This window comes from Hordeum vulgare, chromosome 2H, assembly GCF_904849725.1.
Source record: "Hordeum vulgare subsp. vulgare chromosome 2H, MorexV3_pseudomolecules_assembly, whole genome shotgun sequence".
Lineage (NCBI taxonomy): Eukaryota > Viridiplantae > Streptophyta > Magnoliopsida > Poales > Poaceae > Hordeum > Hordeum vulgare.
This window is the reverse complement of record NC_058519.1, coordinates 607,875,610-607,896,224: the sequence shown is the minus strand read 5'-3', so window position 1 is coordinate 607,896,224 and position 20,615 is coordinate 607,875,610. Positions and strand designations below refer to the sequence as shown.

Here is a 20,615-nt window from a genome sequence, read left to right as displayed (position 1 = left end):
AGCGTTTCAGATGCCAAATATGTATGGGGGCGTGCTACGTAGGAGGCATGTGCGCAGCGTCATATGCTACGTACCTGCTACGTACGCGGCCACAGTCGGTCACCGTCGGCGGCGTCGTGCTGGATCGACCGCCACAGTTGGTCAGCCGTGGCGCGTCGCCGTCGCCGAGATGCTCGCGTCGTCGTCGACCGGCTTGTCGTCTTGTTCCTTGTGGCGTCTGCGTGCGCTGCACCCACTAGCCGGGCGGGCCGAGCAGATTCCCTTGCGCGCACAATTACACATGACATGATGCCTTGCCCCCCTCCCCGCGCCACCATCTCCGCTACCCCCTCCCGTCGTCTTGCGCTCCGGATCGAACATCCCTCCCTCCCGTCTCCTTGTCCTCGCGTAGCCTTCACACTTGCGCAACGTATCTTTCCTCGGAGCACCGCACCACCACCTCAGTCAGCTGCAAGCTGACTGCGTTATATGCTAGAGCTCATCTTTGCTTGATCTTGCGAGGACCGAACAGGGGAACGGCCGATCGGGTCAGCATGTTTGAAGGGATGGAGGGGATGAGCTACGGCGGCGGCGGTGCTGGTGACGGGGCGGCGTCCCGGGACCCGAAGCAGCGGCTGCGGTGGACGCCGGACCTCCACGAGCGATTCGTGCACGCCGTCGCCAGGCTCGGCGGCCCCGACAGTGAGTCCTCTTTCCCCTGCTCGTCCCGGCACAGAGCAACGCTGGTGATCCCTCGCAGGCAGCTGACTTTGTTAATTTCTACCTGCAACAGAGGCAACGCCCAAGGCAGTGCTGAGGCTGATGGCCATGAAAGGCCTCACTCTGTACCACCTCAAAAGCCACCTTCAGGTTTGTTCACCAACTCTGCTCCACTCCCGCTCTTCGCTCACATCTCTTCTCTTTCGCAGTCCACTCCAGTGGTGTACTGCTTACTCCCTCCGATCCAAAACAAGTGTCGTGGTTTTAGTTCAAATTAACACAGCCATGCTTGTTTTATCTTATCAGAAATACAGGCTGGGAAAGCACACCAAGAAATCCACGGACCTGGAATTGGACAACAGTGGAGGTACATGCACACACACATACCTTGCAGCTGTTAATTACAGTCAGCACCAAGATGCAGTCAAGCCAACGTTTCTGCTTCTGAACTCCAAACCTGCCATCTTTGTTTTTATCAGAGTTTACCACGCAAGACATCAACTTCCAAGTCGGTGCACCTCTTGTTGTTCCTGCTGGACGCGACGCCGCAAGGTAACTAGCTACACATTTCTCCTCTCCCTCTGGACCTATCTGGGATTGAAATGCCTTTTTTTTGTTTACTGCAATAGGTTGTAAAAAATATCATCAGTTACCACTAACAGTATATAACGAGTTTCTTCCAAGATGCATGCCGTCCCAGTGCATTTGTTAAGTATGGTCAACAAAAAACTGCTAGGGCATCATGTGCTAGAGTTAACTCCTCAATGATCACCAGGCATATAGAAATCAAGCACTATTGTTTTTGCCTGCACCACAGAACTTAAACCAGGCATTGGTACTAGATAGTCGAGCATGACTGAAAAGTGAGATCTGATTAGTAGTTGTACAAGTTAGAAGCAATCACTAGCTTTTCTTGGTTGTGATTAATTTTACCCTTCCAAAAGTATATATGCAAAGTTCCTTATATAGAGCCACAAAGACGGAATCCTGCTGATTACTTACTGTCATGTGTCTTCTATGTGCCTTTTTCATCAGTTGAGACTGTGTGATGATTTAACTAACCATTTTCAAAACATTTCTTATGTGAACCAGAGAAATGCCACTTGAGGATACCCTCAGGTACCAAATTCAGGTCCAAAGAGAACTGTGCGAACAGCTTGAGGTTAGAAAAGTTGTGCATCACTGCTTATACTCCCAAACTCTCTACCATGTCGTAGGTCAAAATGCTTACATATATGTACGACCAGGTGCAGAAGAAGCTGCAGATGCGAATAGAGGCTCAAGGGAGGTATTTGAAGGAAATACTAGAGAAAGCTCAAGAAAACATTTCCTTTGATGCAAATGGATCTGCTGGCCTCGAAAATGCCAGATCACAGCTTACAAACTTTAACCTAGCCCTTCCGGGCTTGTCAGACAATGGAACACATGTGTACAAAGAAAGCAGTGAACACTCGGTGAAAGCTGTAACTGATGACAATCTTCATAATAATAATTTGGATTTTCAGCTGTACCGTGTACGAAGTCAGGAGGCGAAGAATGCCAAATGCACCCCGAAAACTGAGGACCTGCTCTTATTAGACTTGAATATTAAAGGAGGATATGACCTATCTTCGCGAGGAATGCAAGGGTGAGTCCGAATCTGAAGATTAACCAGCAGAGGAAATAGAGATATATTTCAGCAAGCTGACAGTTTTGGGGAGTTTCACCATTTGCTATTAGAATTTGTTTCCCTCTGGCAGTGCTTAGGATGTTTGGTCACAAGTTTGACTTGCTCTGTGATAATGTTAAATTTGCTGAAGAAATTCATGAACGCTTGGAGCCTGTAGTGTATGCATATGTTATGTAGAGTGCACATGGGAGATGAGAAAGCACGTAACAATCAGATATCAAGATATATGTATATTCTAAACTGTCCTTTATGTACCACATATTGCATAGTTTGATGTGTACAGAGCCACAAATCATGTTCCATTTTTGCTATTGTCTGGTTCTCTGGTGGGGTAAGCAGAATAAACCCCATTGGCTTGGTAGGAAATTCTATTAGAAGGGATAGAGGGGAAGGATTGACGTAATGCGATGAATGTATTATCGAGCCTCGAGGGCGAGTATATATTGAGTACAAGACTTGGAGGGCAAAACGCCTCCTAGAGATAAGTTGAAACAATTTCTATCTAATTCCGGACAATCTCTAAATACCTAATATATCTGTAACATCCCCCGCAGTCGTAGCGGTAGCGTTGCGAACAACAGAAGCGTCACGGATGGTCAGACGGGAGAGAATAGAAGCCGACGGGTTGACATCCCAAGCAGACGCAGTGGTAACATCGCGGACGGTGTCACGTGGCGGATGCATTAACTGTAGAGGAAACCGACTAGTTGCTCAAGTGACGTGATAATCCTTTATAACGATGTTGATGTAGCCAGAAGCGTAGGATGGTGTAGCCGCGCGAGGGACGCCGTGGTCGAGGGATGGTTCAGCTCAGGCTCGCGCGCATCCGACGGTGCACAGGGGAGGTCGTGAGGTTGCCGGAATAGTGGCCGGCGACGAGCGGTGCCGTGGTGGCGGCTCGGGCTTGGTCAGGCACGGTGTTGCGGGGCACAGTGAAGCACTCTGAGGGGCTCACCGGACTCTTGGGACGACAAGGAGCAAGATGAGGTGCTCAGGAGTGGCCAGTTCAAGCTGCAACGAGGGCGGCAATGGGGACGCCGACGCGGAGCTCTTGGACATGGCGGGAACGGCGACTAGAGGGCACAAACGACCGTGGGGAGAGGGGGAATGGGTTCAGCAGCTCACCGCGGTGAGAGGGAGGTGGTCAGCGCGCCCGGGGAAGCTCCGTTAGGGACGAATCAAACGACTGCGGCCGGCGAGTCTGAGGTTGAAGAAGACGACGATTCCGTCGTCGTCGGGCTCCGTTGTTCGGGTTCTTCCGCGAAGATGATCGGGGAGAGGCGGTGGGGCTCTAAGGCACTCGAGAGAGGCAAGGGGTGGCCGGTGGCTATGGCAGCGTTGAGTGGCAGCGACGGGGGCGGTCGGCCATGGCTGGGGCGAGCGAGAGAGCGGGGGAGGGGAACCAGAGAGGGGTGGAGAAGAGAGAGGGCTCTGGGCATCTTGAGGCGAGGAGGTAGGCTCGGGATGGCCACGCCAGCGCGAAGCAGGACGTGGAGGGCTCGGGCGCGCAGCGAGCGTCGACACGCCTCTGCGAGTAGGCAAAGGTTGAAAACGTCTCTGCCCCTAGGTTGGGCCTCTTCTCACCAGGTAAGGACCAGGTAACTATTTCCTTTTTTCTATTATATTTTCTTTTCTAATTTCTGCTCTCTGTTATTATTTGTTCGGGGAAAAAATTCCTGAAGTCCATAACCTTGAAATAAATATCGAGGTTTATAAATATTATTTCTAGGCCCCACAATAATTATCAGAAATTTTTGAAACAACTAGAATATTTATAATATGTTATTTCTCATTTCCAGCAAATTTGCTGGTTTATTGAAAATGCCAAATGGTTTGATAAATAGTGGATCACCCCTAGTATGTTGTTGCCAACAGTTATCTCAGAGGGTGAACATTTTTAAGGCCATTTTGGGCTCATCGAAAAATCACAAATATTTAAATTTCATTATCAAATGAAGTGCTAGGGTTTGTTAATCCCCATTTCAAGTTTAAGCAAAAATTTAGACATGATGCAACACTCATGCTAGCACAAAGCAAAGGGTTAAACTAGGGATGTGACACAACAATTCTCTCCGCGACGCCCCGACCCCGAAACCCAGCCAGCCAACCGCCTCACCGTCGCAGTGTGGTCGTTCCTCGCGGCTTTGCCGGTCGCCCACTGCCCACCGAAGCCCGGAGCCCAGCCCGCCTAGTCCGAACGTTCCCTTGCCCTGCGCCCGACCGCCATCCTAGTCCAGCCGCACCCTTGCCATATGCGCGGTTGCTCGCCTACGCCCCTGCCCCGCGCTCCGGCGGTCATGGCGTCCCACCTCCACTTCCCGGCTTCCCGCCCCGAGCAAATCCGCATTGCTGTGACAAACAAGTTACAAGTAATTTTTGCCGCAATTTCAGACTTAGGGTTTGCCTTTTCCCCCAATTTCAGACTAGGAATTGCCTTTTTGCCAATTTCGACACATACATAAGTTTGCACAAGTACTTTGTTTAAATCGGTCTATATGTAGAAATGATGTAAAATTTTAGTTGGCTTGAATGAATCCACAGAAGGCTTGAATTCTGCCTCATTTACTTTCATTATAGTTTGCTTGAATGAAGGCAACTATCACTTCTGCCTCTTTTACTTTCATTTTGCGCATAATGCCTCAATTTACCTGTGTATGGATAGAAATTACTTTTTATTACAGAATTGTCTAAGCATGAAGAGGGTCGGAGACATTGTTTCTCTTTTCCAGAAAGAAGCTATTAAGATAAGGAAGAGGAATAAGGTAGGGAATATGCTCGATGTGGTCAAAGAGCTAACCAGAGAACTAGTGTGTATACGAGTTGTGATTGAAGGGCAAACTCAAGAACCAACAATGTCTATGTCAAATGTGATCATAGAGCAAACAAGAGATGTGTCACCGCCGCCACCACCCGTTTATGATTTTAGTCATCTAAATCATGATCTTGGGGAAATGGTTCCTATTGCAAATTATCATGTCAATGATCAAGAAGCAGTTCGAAGAGCATATATCCTTAAAAAATCATTCAAACCTTATGCACATGACTTTGAAAAAATACATTTGGGAGTAGAGAACGCCCATTCAGTCCTTTGTAGCATCATAATCATATATACTCCCCCGTCACAAAATAAATGTCTCAAGCATAGTATAATTTTATACTAGGCAACTCCAAATGAACAATCAACACGCTCGCGTCAAGTAAGCTTTACCTGTACCTGCAACTGGTGTTGTAGTAATCTGTGAGCCACAGGGGACTCAACAATCTCATTTTCAAAGGTATCAAGACTAGCAAAGCTTAATGGGTGAGGTATGGTTAAGTGGTGAGGTTGCAGCAGCGGCCAAGCATATATCTGGTGGCTAAACTTACGAGTACAAGAAATAAGAGGGGGGAAGATCTACGCATAACGGACGTGTCCACTGATGATCAAATGAATGATCCTGAATACCTACCTACGTCAGACATTACTCTACCGTGTCCTCGATCGGAGAAGGAACTCACGAAAGAGACAGTCACGGTTACGCACACAGTTGGCATATTTTAATTAATTAACTTCAAGTTATCTAGAACCAGTGTTAAACAAAGTTTCCACGTTGCCACATAACCGCGGGCACGGCTTTCCGAAAAGATTTTAACCCTGCAGGGGTGCTCCAACTAGTCCAATACAAATTACCACAAGCCGCATAGAAATCCTCAATCACGAAGCTCGCGATCTCGTCGGATTCCCTACTGGAAAACCTCAACTCTGAGATTACCCAAAGCATCACCGGAATCCCGATGCACAAGATATTTCGTCAAAGGTAAAGCTAATTCAGCAAGGCCGCCCGACGTGTCGACGATCCCGATAGGAGTCCCGTACCTCGTTCTCAGGACACGACGGATGAGCGATGGTTACCACGCCAAACACCGAGTTGCCCCGGGTAGCGTTAATAAGCTGCTCTGTTTTGGACCAACACTCATGAGGAGCACTGGCCCGGGGGTTGATTAAATTTCCTCGGGTTAATTACTCCCTATGCAGTTCATTAGTTATTAGGCAAATGTAGTACCAAAGTTGGGCCTTGCCAGACCAACTTTAATCTAAAACGAATTATCAAGGGGGTCCCCATAATAACCCCGATCGTGTTAGGAGCGCTCATTTATGGAACATAACACCGGTAGCCGAAAACTAAGGGGGCAAAGGCGGAACAAAACACCAGGCTAGAAAGGCCGAGCCTTCCACCTTTTACCAAGTATATAGGTCCATTAAATTAAATAGCATTTAAATATGGTGATATGACAAGGAACCCATGTTATCACATGGAAGCAACTGCACCTGCAACTAGCAACGCTAACAATAGGATTAAGCAAGAAGTAACATAGCCAATCAGTGGTTTGCTAGGTCGAACAGGTTGAAGGTAATCATGGCATTGTTGAGAGGCTGAGATTTAACTTGTGGTAGGCAACGAGACAAAATCGATAGCATCGAAATAACTAGCATGGCAATGATAGTAATGGTGTCTGGGAAATGGTCATCTTGCCTGAGATCCTGCTTGGAAGAAGAACAACTCTGAGAAGTTGGCGAACCAACGTAGTCGAACTGGTCCTCACATTCCGACACGCTTGCGGAGCTCTATCGAGACGAAGCAAACCGGAAACAAACATCAACACATATATTCACCACACGATGCACACATGATGCACAACCTAATATGATGCATGATCAGTTCAATGATGCAAGGGATGGCATGGCAATTCACCATACACAACACTACACATTAAGTGAAGCTCGATATGCAACGGGTTACATATCGTCGAAACTCCACGATTAATTACTTAGTTCACTCCCGATTATTTACACGACAATATTAAATTGTTGTTAACATGGCAAGGGTGAAGCGATGATTCTACCTGTCATACTAGTCGGTTAACATGTGAAACATAGAACGGAGCTACGACACAAGAGGCATGCAACACACGATATATGCCATGAATGCGTCATGCATGCAAGTTCAAACATCACGGGCAAGAAGAGAAAGAAACAGGTGTCGCCACGGCGAGCGAGAGGGAACCATGGCGGCAAAACGGAAACGATGCCACGACAATGTTCCTATCCCGATAACTCGACGAGATATCGTGCCAAGGAATAGGAAGAGTGTGCGGGAACGCTAAATAAGGAATGGGGTGATCCCGGTTACCGGGTTCCCATGCGTCGAGGCACAACAAAAGAGGTACACGTGCAACGGGCAACATACGATGCAACATACATACATCTCATACATCATATGCACATGGTCACGACACGTCCCATCGGTATACCTTAGAGGCGTGCGTATCGGAGCGGATCGGTTCGTAGCGGAGGTCATGGAAGTTGTGGTCGTCGTGGAACTCGGGTCTTGTCGACGGTAGTCGTTTGCTCGGTGTCGCGGTTCACGGTCTTCGGCGACGGAAGTCGAACTCGTTTTCCGAAGATGTCCGGGGTCGTTGAGGACGTCGTGGACTCGGCGAACTTGTCGAGGACCCCCGGTGGCGGGAATGGTGCACGCGGTCTCCGGCGACGTTCCAACAGACAACCGGGCAAGGCAACAACAGCAAGCAGCGGCATCGCACCAACAACAAGCAGGCACGATAGCAGGGCAAGCGGCACAAGCAGGCAACAACTAGCAAAAACCTACCTAGCAGCAGCAATCGGCAGCAACACAACTAGCAGCTACTAAAGGTAGCCAGCAACAACAACTAAAAGGCAAGCATAGCAACATCAGGAAGCTACAGCTAGCAGGCCAAGCATCCATCTGTAGCAGGCTTCGGCAACAGCACTAGCAGGCAAGCAATAGCTTTGGCAGGAGGAGCATCTAGCAAGCAACTAACAACAACACAACAACTTGCAACAGCACTAGGCAACGACAGCTAGCATGCACGCAGCGGCAGCAGCCTGGCAGGCAAAGAGCAAGCAACTACCTGCATCTACCAGCAGCAGCAAACGACAAGCATCAGCACTCGCTCGCAACATAACAGGCAGCAACAGCAAATCACGACAGCAACAACACAGCGAGGCAGGCACAGCGGTAGCAACAAAATGGCATCGCGGCGCGGGGGATCGGCAGCCGACGAGCTCGCGCGGGCGAGGGGCGAATGGAGGCCGCGGCACGGGGCCTGGAGGTGGTGACCGGGGCGCGCATGGGAGGCCAGGGCGAACGGCCATGGCAGCGGCCGCGCGGGGACTATGCAGGCGGCGTGGCGACCAGCTCGGGATGACGGGGCGAGCAACCGGCGCAGGGGCTCCTGGCGCAGGCGGCGGGCTGCAGCGAGCACGGCAAGGCAGAGGAGGTCGGGGCGAGGGCGAGCACGACGCACCGGCGAGCAGCGAGGCAAAGCCGAGGGAGGCCATGGCGCGGGAGGAGGGCTCCGGCGTGGACGAGCTCGCGAGGCGGCGCGCTGGGCAGCTCGGGCATGCAGGGGATGCGGGGAGGACGACGGCTCACAGGGAAAAGAGGGAGAAAGGGGATCGGGACAGGAGACAGGAGGAAGAAGGAGGCGCTGGGAGGGGAGAACGACGCTGGGGCTGGGCTAGGTCAGGGAGGGGAGGCCTGGGCTTGGCCGGCTGGGCCTTGTCCTTGGGTCCTCCCCCTTTGTGTTTTTTCTTTAAATCTTTTAAAACTGAAAATTTTAAAAAAGAAAAGTTTTTAACAAAAATAAAATAAAATAAATGCCTTTGAATCCTTTGAAAAAAAATATTCCCAACTACAAGAAATAGTTGGGCATTTTTAAAAGAAATAAAATAAAACCTTTTGAAGAATTAAAATTAAAACCCGTTTACAAAAGAATAAAAAAATCAAACCCCTTTTATAAATAAAAGGGCCTCTAGTTTAAAAAAATAACAAAGGGAAAAAAATAAAGCAAAACCTAGGGGTTGCCCCCACATTTAATAAAATGATTTTCTTTAAAAGAAGACGAATCTTTATTTTTAAAAATAGGGGTTAAAACGGAACTTTAGCAAAACCACAAAATAAAATAAGAGGAGAGAGAGGGGGAACTACTATCGCTCTACGACTCGGTGATCACTCGAAGCACAACACTCAATACACCATATGTGACAGACAATGCAAGATGCCATGCATGATGCGACGATGCAAACTAAATGAAGAGGTCACAAAATAAAGTAACCACACGACGGAAACGGAAATAAAGGGGAATCTTTTGGAACGTCGGCATCGGGCTGTCACAACTCTCCTACAGTACAAGAGGATCTCGCCCCGAGATCCAGGAATGAAAGGGGGAGAGGGTGAGAAGGAACAAGAGGTAAAACTTAGTCGCTTCTTTGACAAAGAAGTGAAACCAACGATCCTTGAAGGTAGCAAAGCGATGAGGAATGATATGAGAAACAAGCAAGAATTCACGGAAAATTTCGGCAGCACTTCGGTAGGAAAATGGGACAAAAAATTCGATAAGAAGAGAGAATTATACAATATTCAAAACAAACAAGTAAAATAGAGCAAGGGACACCATGATCTTGATAGAACAACATGATAGACCCAAAAGAGCAACATCACAAGCCTCCGGAACAAGATAATATGAACTAGCTCAAGCGGAAGAAGAGAATGAAGAAAAGAATGACAACTATCATCACAATAAAGTTGAAGAGCCTCTGGATAGAGAATTGACGTAGTAGTTGGAAAATCAATAACGAAAAGAACAAGATAGTAGTGGGCTTATGAAAATCATCTCAACATTTAAGAGGTGACAACCAACCACTAAAAGAAACAAGGATAGATTGGGAGCAACAAGATATGAACACTTCTTACACCAAGAGGGTACCTTGAGAACTAGGATTAACGACAAGCACCATGATAGCAACAATCCATAGGAAAAGCTTTAGGTGAATCCAAACCAAGATAGCTCAATGAAGAAATCATGGGTTGGAAAATGTCTCATGATCATAGAATTGGTGGGTTTAATTATCTCATACTTGAATGGAAGTCTCTTCGAGGCTCCTACACTAACAAGAAGGCTATAATACCACCTCAAAGGATAAAGGAAGAACAAATGCACTTGGGAATGCAAGAGAACGGATACTTGAGGTTCTCCAACAAGAATCTTGAAGAACACTTTGAGAATGAATTGATATGATGATGAACCGCCATGAAGGACCTCCGTATGAATGATGCAACGATATGAAGGTAGAAAAGAATAAGATTATGACCTTGCGAAGACTTAGATGAAGCTTCACAAAGAGATACTTGAGAAAACTTGGAACTCCGGAAAAGAAAAGATAATAACACTTGAGAAAAAGGAATTTATATCATGAGCCACTCCGGAAGCAGAATTGAAATCATAATGAAACAGGAATAAGAATTATGTTATGCTTATCCTTCACCAAGTTTAATTGATGACAAGCAAAGGATTTAGCATACAACTTATTCCTCTTGAAAGAATCTTGAAGAGATAGAGAGATAAGCACCAGTTGAGGCAAAATTGACGGAAGCACCAGTCAGAATTCACAATTGAATGGGAACACCATGAATTAATGGAGAAACATGAGAATGAAGAGCTCATGAGCCACCTGAGAAAAAACACTTGAACAAAGCACCGGACAATCGAGAGACGAACGAAGAGACAACAATTGAGAACAATTGAGAATGGAAGTTGAAAGCTGAGTGTCATGGGTATAAGCCTGACAGTAGATGTGTAGGGTACGAATGAGATGGGCAGAGTCCTAGCTACGGCGAGGTTGTATGAGTTCAGGCCCCTCTGCGGTGGAGGTAACAGCCCTACGTCTCAGTGCTCTCGGAGCTTGTTGTCGAGTGTAATATGGAATACAATGATTTTCTAACCCCTCTACCAGTGGGGGAGGGCGGCTTATATAGAGTGTGCTGCCCTCCGCAACGGTTCCGGTACAAGGGTGGAGTAACAGGGGTTGAATGCGTACGTTACAGGCAACGTATGCCCTAAATGCTAATAAATGCACCCGGAAACGTACGGCAGTTTCCCTCCAGAGAGGTTACGATGTACCGAGTGTACCCAGTCGGTTAGCTTGGTATCCTCCGAATGCTAGTCTCCGACTGGATGGTTGAGGACCTGTTACCGACTGGATGATGGGGACCCCTTAATTCAGTCGGGACTGACTAGGGCCTTGCCCTTAGTGAGGGGTAGTCCTTGGGTAGGACCTATATGACAGGCCTATGACCCTACCCTAGGACTATGACCCCATCATTAGTCCCTGAATGGATTGGGGTTGAAACGACGAAGCGGTGCTTGAAGTCTGGATCCGACTGGAACAGATTCGGTTTGGGCGTTGCTTGCCTCGATCCATTTTATCTTTTCTGACCAACGATCCGAGTGGAAGTACTCGCGAAACTGACTGTCGGAAGCCGAGTGCTTCTGCGGCATCTTTTGACGCGACCGATCAACTGACAGCGGCAGATTTTTCGGGATCTTCAAATTTCGGTTTCCGCGCGTCCAGCGGGGATGACGCCGGCGCGCTCGAGTAGCGCCTGACGCCTCGATTCTTGCGCCTTCAACTCCTCCACTTATATCGCCGCAGCCGGTCGGGCGGATAAGGTTTCGGGGCCACCCGCCAGTGACCCAGTCGGAACCCTATTTAAATCTCGGCGGCGAGGCTTCTTCGTTACGCTCGCCGAATCTTTCGCTCCCGCCTGCTCCGTCTTCCTCGCCACCTCCAGCGCTCCTACACTCCTTCCTTCTCCTTCCTCCCGAGGGTTCGCCGTCGCCTCCATGACCAAGGGTCAGACCAGCAAGATGGAGGTGAGGAAGAAGAAGGGCAAGGCGGCGGCGCCTGCTCAGCGGCGACAGCAGCCGCTGCCGGCGGGGTGGATTCAAGGCGATTTCCTTCCCTCCACGGTGACGAAGGGGGATCTGCTGCAGCTGGTGGAGCACGGAATGCTCGTGCATAAGTCCTGGAGACTGTCAGCGGAGGACGAGGTCGAGCCAGCGCCTCGGGAGGGGGAGCGTGTCCTGCTCCTCAGCCATGTCCACCGAGGTTTTTCTTTGCCCCCGCATCCTTTCTTCAAGGGTATCATGAATCACTTCGGGGCCCAACTTCACCATTTTCCTCTGAATGCCATCGCCCATCTTTCTGCCTTTATAGTTTTGTGCGAGTGTTTCATCGGCTGCCCTCCCCATTGGGGTTTGTTCAAACACATCTTTTCCGCCAGATCCCAAACCATCAAACAACTTAGCCAGTCGGATGATAAGATGCATCTCCTCCAGCTCTGCAGGGGTTTAGGTTTTCAGAAGAAGAGTCGGAGTAGTTATCCTGCTCTTCAGTTAAGTGAGTCGGTCAGGAACTGGCAGTCGACGTGGTTCTACTGCCAGGATATCGCCTGTCCGAATGCGTCGACTGGGCTGCCTCCTTTTAGTTTAGACCGGCCCGCCCCACCTAAGCAACTCGCGCTCACGAGGGCGGAGAAGAACGACATCCAGCCTCTGGTCGGGGCGCTCGTAGACGTCGTTAGGAGGGGGGTCACTGGCATAGACTTGCTCGAGGTCTTCCTTGGTCGGCGTATCCAGCCCCTGCAGGCTCGCGACCACGCCATGTGGCATTATACGAGGCCCGAGGATTCCACTCGGACCAATGTTGTGGGCGTGACTGAGGAGAGGGTGACCTCGTGGGTGCTCCAGATCACGGGCCCCTGCGAGAATCCCAAAGGATCACGGCGAGTGAAGCCCTTCTGCGCGGATAATCCTCCGCCGAATCAGGTGAGAGACTCTTGTCGAGTGCTCCTAACTGTCCTAATCTTGTCGTTTGCTTGAATCTCTGTGTGATGTTTGATGTCGCCGACTGAATTTTATGCAGGAGTGGACCAACTGGTTTTCTCCAGTCTCGAACGGGAACTCGGCCGAGGAGGAGGAAGGCAACCAGGAGGGCAGCGTGGAGAGCGCTGAATATGTCTCCGACAACGGGGAGTCGGAGGAAGAGTCCAGTGAGGAGGAGGAGGAAGATGAAGAGCAGGACTCGCCGCCTCCGCAAACAGAGCATCGGACCAAGCGCCGACACGAGCCTGCCGTTCCCTCGGCCCCTCCAGCATCGTCGAGTGCTCCGCCCACTGCCCCGGTGGTCCCGAGTGCTCGGAGCACTAAAAGGTCCAGGGATGCTGCCGCTGAGCATGCGGGTCAGTCTTCTAAGGCGGCCAAACCGAGTGGGTCCAAACCTCGGAAGGCTTTGCCGCGGATGAGGGTTGCTGTCCCCGTCACCTCCACGTAAGTGTGTCGGTCTTCTAATTTCTTCTGATATCCGAGTGAATTCTTGTTCATTGGTCGAATGGATTTCACTCAACAGAGTCGCCACTTCTGCTACCTCTCCGGCGCGCCAAGAAGACGACCCCATGGACACGGACAACGTCGTCTCGTCCTAGCCAGGTGCGTTGTAGTGACTCCGAGTGTTTTATTCTATCATAGGTTCTGTCTCTTTCTTTTTCTGAGACCTCGTGTCGTTCGGCCTGTCAGGGGTGATTTGCCTGGACGAGGGCGGCCAGGGGAGAGCCGACCCATCTGTGGAGCCTGTTCTTGAGGCTGCTCCTCCTGCTGCCGCTCTCGCCGCCGACGTGCTGCAGACTGAGGTGCTGCCACAGACTGAACCAGTGTAGGTGGCTGAGGAGCCGACTGGGGCGGGCCTTGGGATGCCTCAGGAACCTCCGACGATTCCAGGCTCGTCGAATGCTGAATTCAGCATTCAGCGTCTTCCGGAGGAGCAGGTGGGAGCGGCCAAGGGGGCTATGGTGCAGGCGGAGCTGATGGCTGGAGAAGCCAAGAGGGCCTACGACTCCGTTGCGGCCTTGTACCAGCGGAGCTTGGAGCTGCGCGATGATATCCGAGTAAGTGGTCTAGTAAGTATTTACTTTTCTCCTGTAACCCACCGGGTGTTCTTGAATAGGAGTTGTTGTTTGCAATGGGTTCACTCTGAGTGAACCCAGTTGGTGTAGTCCCCGAGACTTCTGTCAAGTGCTTGCACCGACAGTTGTCTTTATACATATTGTCTTTGCTTTGGTCGTGTCTGTAAATAATATGACCGACTGCTAGCAGTTGTGGCACTCGGAGTGCATTTACTGTAAGAGTCTCCGAGAGTAAGTTGTACTCAGGTCGGGTAGCATTTGCCTCGTAGGCGTAGGTGATAACATGCATCTCAATAGGGCAGGCCTGCTTGAGCTGCATGCCAGTGGGGTCACTCTTAGTGAACCCACTGGGTGTAGTCCCCGAGACCGCTGTCGACTGCTTGCGTCGGCAGGGGTCTGAAGAACTTAGACTTTTAACTGTTGAACTTTCTGATTGTCTCTTGGTGTTTGGTGGCAGAAAACCTGTGAAATGAGATCAGCCTATGAGACTCTCAAGGCGGAGAGGAATCAGTTCGCTGGTGAACTTGATGCGGCCATGCTTGCAATGGCCGGCATGAAGGATGCTCTGGCGGAACGGGAGAAGTCATTGGAGCAGGCGCGTGAAGTGAACAAGGTGTTGACTGAGGAAGTGGAAAAGATGGGGAAACAGAGGACTGCGCTGATGAGTCAGATGGATGTGCTGAACAAACGATGCAGAGCACAAGAGAAATATGTCAGCGACTGGGCTCGACAGATGATGACGCGTCTGGCTGGTAAGTCCTTCTTTTTCCGAGTGGTTGTGCTATGCGCGTAACACTCGGCGCTTATTGTCTGTTTGTCCTATTGTCGCAGATTTTTGCTTTGACGCCGAAGCTGAAGCGGCTGACGTGGAGCGTTTGATTCTTGAGAACGTTCCACTCGGCGACGACGCCAATCGGGATCTGCTCCGTGCGCACATCCGCGTGGGCAAAGTTGGTCCTTTCATCTGTCGACTGAGAGAAGTCGTCGGCCGAATCGACAAGGAGCTTTGGCCAGAAGATGAGTCGCGGCAGGAGATGGAGAACCTGATGACCCGACTGGAGGAGATTCCCAACAGAGTGCAGTCGTGGAAGAAATCTGCAGCTCGTTGCGGTGCAGATGTTTCTCTGTCCTTGGTCCGAGTCCATTGCAAGGAGGTGCGTGAGGAAAAACTGAAGACGCTGAAGGTCGCCAACACGAAGAAGCTTCGATTCGAAGACTTCATGGAGACGTTCCTTGAGAGTGCTACCCGCATCGCCGACGGAATCGACTTGGACACTTTCGTGGAGCCCTCCAGTCCTGGCGCCGGCCCAGCTGACGCGTAAGAAACTTTATCCTCGGTATGCCGAGTGTTTATCTGTAAGGTACTTTGGCCACTTCTGTTGGCCGTCACACTTTTAAATCGGTGCGGGTAAGCTTGATCCGCACCGAGTTAGCTATGTTTGCGAGAATTTTGGAATCCGATTTTTGCTCTTCTATTGCAATGTTGATTCGAGTTTTTGTTTGGCGTTTCTTGGTGAAGCCAAAGGCAAACAGTCGATGCTGGATCACGGCTAAGCCCCCGAGTGTGACGTGAAGTGCACACTCGGAGAAGGTTAATACTTAGGCAATGCTGGATCGCAGCTAAGCCCCCGAGTGTGACGTGTAGTGCACACTCGGAGAAAGTTAATAGTTAGGCGATGCTGGATCGCAGCTAAGTCCCCGAGTGTGACATTAAGTGCACACTCGGAGAAAGTTAATACTTAGGCGATGCTGGATCGCAGCTAAGCCCCCGAGTGTGACGTTAAATGCACACTCGGAGAAAGTTAATACTTAGGCGATGCTGGATCGCAGCTAAGTCCCCGAGTGTGACGTGTAGTGCACACTCGGAGATAGGTAGTACTTAGGCGATGCTGGATCGCAGCTAAGCCCCCGAGTGTGACGTGTAGTGCACACTCGGAGAAGGTTAATACTTAGGCGATGCTGGATTGCAGCTAAGCCCCCGAGTGTGACGTTAAGTGCACACTCGGAGAAAGTTAATACTTAGGCGATGCTGGATCGCAGCTAAGCCCCCGAGTGTGACGTTAAGTGCACCCTCGGAGAAAGGTAATACTTAGGCGATGCTGGATCGCAACTAAGCCCCCAAGTGTGACGTTAAGTGCACACTCGGAGAAAGTTAATACTTAGGCGATGCTGGATCGCAGCTAAGCCCCCGAGTGTGACGTTAAGTGCACACTCGGAGAAAGTTAACACTTAGGCGATGCTCGATCGCAGCTAAGCCCCCGAGTGTGACGTTAAGTGCACACTCGGAGAAAGTTAATACTTAGGCGATGCTGGATCGCAGCTAAGCCCCCGAGTGTGACGTTAAGTGCACACTCGGAGAAAGTTAATACTTAGGCGATTCTGGATCGCAGCTAAGTTTTTTTTTGAGACCGGAGTGTGCGACCGCGGAAGAACTTTGAACCTGCAAAAAACTCAATCTGCTTTATATTATTTCTCCAATACTTGTTCTTTACATCGCTTCAGTCGACGGTCACGTGTAGAAGCGCTTCAGGAGATCTCCGTTCCATGCGCGCGACTCGTCTGTCTCCCTCTCGATGTTGTAGAGTCTGTATGCTCCGTTGTTCAGCACCTTGGAGATGATGAAGGGTCCTTCCCAGGACGGAGCCAACTTGTGAGGTCTTTGTTGATCCACTCGGAGCACCAGGTCGCCTGTTTGGAACGTCCGACTTCTGACGTGGCGTGCATGAAAACGCCGCAGATTTTGTTGATAAATGGTCGAGCGAGTTAATGCCATCTCGCGCTCCTCCTCCAGAAGATCCACTCCGTTTTGTCTTGCTTGTTCTGCTTCGGCTTCAGAGAAGAGTTCGACTCGTAGTGCATTGTGAAGCAAGTCACTCGGAAGGACCGCTTCTGCTCCATAAACGAGGAAGAACGGTGATCGCCCTGTAGATCTGTTCGGGGTTGTGCGAAGTCCCCAAAGCACTGAAGGTAGCTCGGTAACCCAAGCGCCAGCGGCATGTCCTATCTCTCGCAGGAGTCGGGGCTTCAAACCTTGCAAAATAAGTCCGTTTGCCCGCTCTGCTTGTCCATTGGACTGAGGATGTGCTACGGAAGCAAAATCCACTCGGATGCCTTGGCTTGTACAGAAACCTTTGAATCTGTCCGAGTCAAAGTTTGTCCCATTGTCCGTGATTATACTCTGAGGTACACCGAATCTGAAGATGATGTCCCTGACAAACTTGACGGCTGTTGAGGCGTCGAGCTTCTTGATGGGCTTCGCTTCGATCCATTTTGTGAACTTGTCGACTGCCACCAATAGATGTGTGTATCTGCCTTGGCCTGTCTTGAATGGGCCGACTGTATCTAATCCCCACACTGCAAACGGCCACACAAGAGGGATCGTCTTCAATGCAGACGTTGGCTTGTGAGACTTGTTGGAGTAGAACTGGCAGCCCTCACATCGATCAACCATATCCTTAGCCATCTCGTTAGCCTGCAGCCAAAAGAAGCCAGCCCTGAATGCCTTGGCGACGATTGCTCTCGAAGAAGCGTGACGACCGCAGGTCCCCGAGTGAATATCCTACAGAATCAGCTGCCCCTCCTCTGGGGAGATGCATCGTTGAAGAACGCCTGAGATACTTTCCTTGTACAATTGGCCTTCAATGACAGTGAATGACTTCGACCTGTGGACTATCTTCCTGGCTTGGACTTCATCTTCTGGAAGTTCTTGCCTCAAGATATATGCCATGATTGGCACAGTCTAATCGGGAATGACAGCCAGAATCTCCATGACCAGATCAACCACAGCAGGTACGTCGACTTCAGGCGGATCTGTTGTGCTCTTGGGTTGTACCGGTTCCTCTATGAAAGGATCTTCTTTGACTGAGGGGAGGTGGAGGTGCTCGAGGCAGACGTCACTCGGGACTGGTCTCCGAGTGGATCCGAGTTTCGCTAACTCGTCAGCTGCTTGGTTCTTCAGTCTTGGAACATGGTGAAGTTCTAGACCTTCAAACTTCTTCTCAAGCTTCCTGACTGCATTGCAGTATGTAGTCATGGTGGGGTTTCTGACGTCCAACTCTTTCATCACTTGATTGACCACCAGATCTGAATCGCCGTAGACCATCAGGTGACGGACGCCGAGTGAGATGGCCATACGCAACCCGTAGAGGAGAGCTTCATACTCCGCCTCATTGTTGGAGGAATCGAAGTGTATCTGTAGCACGTACTTAAGCTTGTCGCTCTTCGGTGATATGATCACAACGCCAGCGCCGGAGCCATTCAACATCTTGGACCCATCGAAGAACATTGTCCAATGGGCCGAGCAGATGTGGGTCGGTTGCTGTTGTTCTACCCATTCTGCTATGAAGTCAGCCAGAGCTTGAGACTTAATAGCTTTCTTGGCCTCGAACTTGATGTCACAGTACAACATCTCCATCGCCCACTTCGCCACCCGGCCCGACGCATCTCGATTGTGGAGAATTTCCGACAATGGAGCATCAGAAACGACAGACACCGAGTGGTCTTGGAAATAATGGGCCACCTTCTTCGCAGTCATGTAAATCCCGTAGATAAGTTTTTGATAGTGGGGATACCTCTGCTTGGAAGGAGTCAAGACTTCGGAGATGTAGTACACTGGCCGCTGAACTTTGTGTGCTTTGCCTTCTTCTTCTCGTTCGATTGTAAGAACAGTACTGACGACTTGATTTGTAGCCGCGATATACAGAAGAAGGGGCTCTTTACTGAGCGGAGCAGTAAGAACCGGGTGGGTGGAAAGTAGGACTTTGAGGTCGTCGAATGCGACTTGGGCTTCATCTGTCCACTCGAAGGTATCTGATTTCTTCATGAGTCGGTACAGAGGGAGTGCTTTTTTGCCGAGTCGACTGATGAACCTGCTCAAAGCCGCTAGGCAACCTGTGAGCCGTTGAACATCGTGTATTCTGACCGGCCTCTCCATTCGAACGATGGTCCCGATCTTTTCGGGGTTGACATCGATCCCTCGTTCGGAAACGAAGAAACCGAGTAACTTTCCGCTGGGAATACTGAATGAACATTTGGCTGGGTTGAGCTTGATATCGTACCTACGAAGGTTGGCGAATGTTTCTGCCAAGTCAGTCAGCAGGTCGGAACCTTTGCGTGACTTGACTACGATATCATCCATATATGCCTCCACATTCCGACCGATCTGGTCGAGGAGACATTTTTGGATCATGCGCATAAAGGTAGCTCCTGCATTCTTCAGACCGAACGGCATAGTGATGTAGCAGAAGCACCCGAATGGGGTGATGAAGGCTGTCTTTAACTCATCGGGACCATACAGACGGATCTGATGATAACCCGAGTAGGCATCGAGAAATAAAAGACGCTCGCAACCCGCAGTTGAATCGACAAATCTATGCGGGGGAGCGGAAAATGGTCTTTCGGGCAGACCTTATTGAGATGCTTGAAGTCGATGCACATTCAGAGTGACTTGTCCTTCTTGGGCACCATGACAACATTGGCGAGCCACTCGGAGTGGTGAACCTCGCGAATGAAGTTGGCTGCCAACAGCTTGGCCACCTCTTCCCCGATTGCCTTCCTCTTGTGCGCGGCGGACCGGCGTAGGCGCTCTCGGACAGGCCGAGCCGTGGAATCCACGTGCAGTCGGTGCTCAGCCAACTCCCTGGGTACACCTGGCATGTCAGAGGGTTTCCATGCGAAGATGTCCCAGTTCTCATGGAGGAATTGGGTGAGATCGGCTTCCTATTTAGGATCGAGGGTGGTGGAGATGTTCGTCGGGGCAGCAGTGGCGTCCGTCGGGTGGATGCTGACCTTCTTCATCTCTCCCGCCGACTGAAATGCAGACTCTGAAGCCGGCTTTTTCGAGCGCATCAGGTCGGCGGGGTCGACTGTTTTCTTGTACTCGTCCAGCTCGAGGACGGCCATCTGCTAGTCATCGATTCTTGATCCCTGCTGCAGACACTCTTCAGCCCGCTGCCGATTGCCTGTGATGGTGATCACACCTTTCGGGCCTGGCATCTTCAGCTTCAGGTACACGTAACATGGACGGGCCATGAAGTGCGCATACGCTGGGCGACCCAGAATTGCGTGATAAGCGCTCTGGAAGTCAACCACTTCGAACGTCAGCTTTTCCTTGCGGAAGTTCTTGTCGGAGCCGAAAACGACGTCCAACGCGATCTGGCCGAGTGACTTGGCCTTCCGTCCTGGGACGACTCCATGGAATTGCATGCTGCTCTCGCTGAGTTTGGACATCGGGATGCCCATCCCCTTGAGTGTATCGGCGTACATGATGTTCAAGCCGCTGCCGCCATCCATGAGGACTTTGCGCAGTCGGACTCCTTCTACCACCGGGTCAACGACCAGGGCCTGTCTCCCCGGGGTGGGTACATGTGCCGGATGATCCGACTGGTCGAAGGTGATCGCAGTCTGAGACCATTTGAGGAACTTGG

At 50.4% G+C, this 20,615-nt stretch overlaps 1 protein-coding gene across 1 annotated transcript; it reads left to right on the top strand.

Annotated features, from left to right (window-relative positions):
* The first annotated feature begins 269 nt into the window (after window positions 1–269).
* LOC123427737 (myb family transcription factor PHL11-like) lies at window positions 270–2,660 on the top strand. Its single transcript, XM_045111855.1, has 6 exons — window positions 270–681; window positions 773–849; window positions 1,006–1,066; window positions 1,179–1,251; window positions 1,792–1,861; window positions 1,947–2,660. Exons 1-6 carry the CDS (start codon window positions 534–536, stop codon window positions 2,328–2,330), a joined length of 813 nt encoding a protein of 270 aa, XP_044967790.1. The 5' UTR covers window positions 270–533; the 3' UTR covers window positions 2,331–2,660.
* Window positions 2,661–20,615: the final 17,955 nt, after the last annotated feature.

Excerpts from the sequence above, each read along its gene's own strand:
- LOC123427737 (XM_045111855.1), top strand. The coding sequence starts at position 534 with ATGTTTGAAGGGATGGAGGGGATGAGCTACGGCGGCGGCGGTGCTGGT. Across the intron at positions 682-772 it reads CAGGCTCGGCGGCCCCGACA|AGGCAACGCCCAAGGCAGTG; the intron begins GTGAGTCCTCTT and ends TACCTGCAACAG. Across the intron at positions 850-1,005 it reads ACCTCAAAAGCCACCTTCAG|AAATACAGGCTGGGAAAGCA; the intron begins GTTTGTTCACCA and ends TTATCTTATCAG.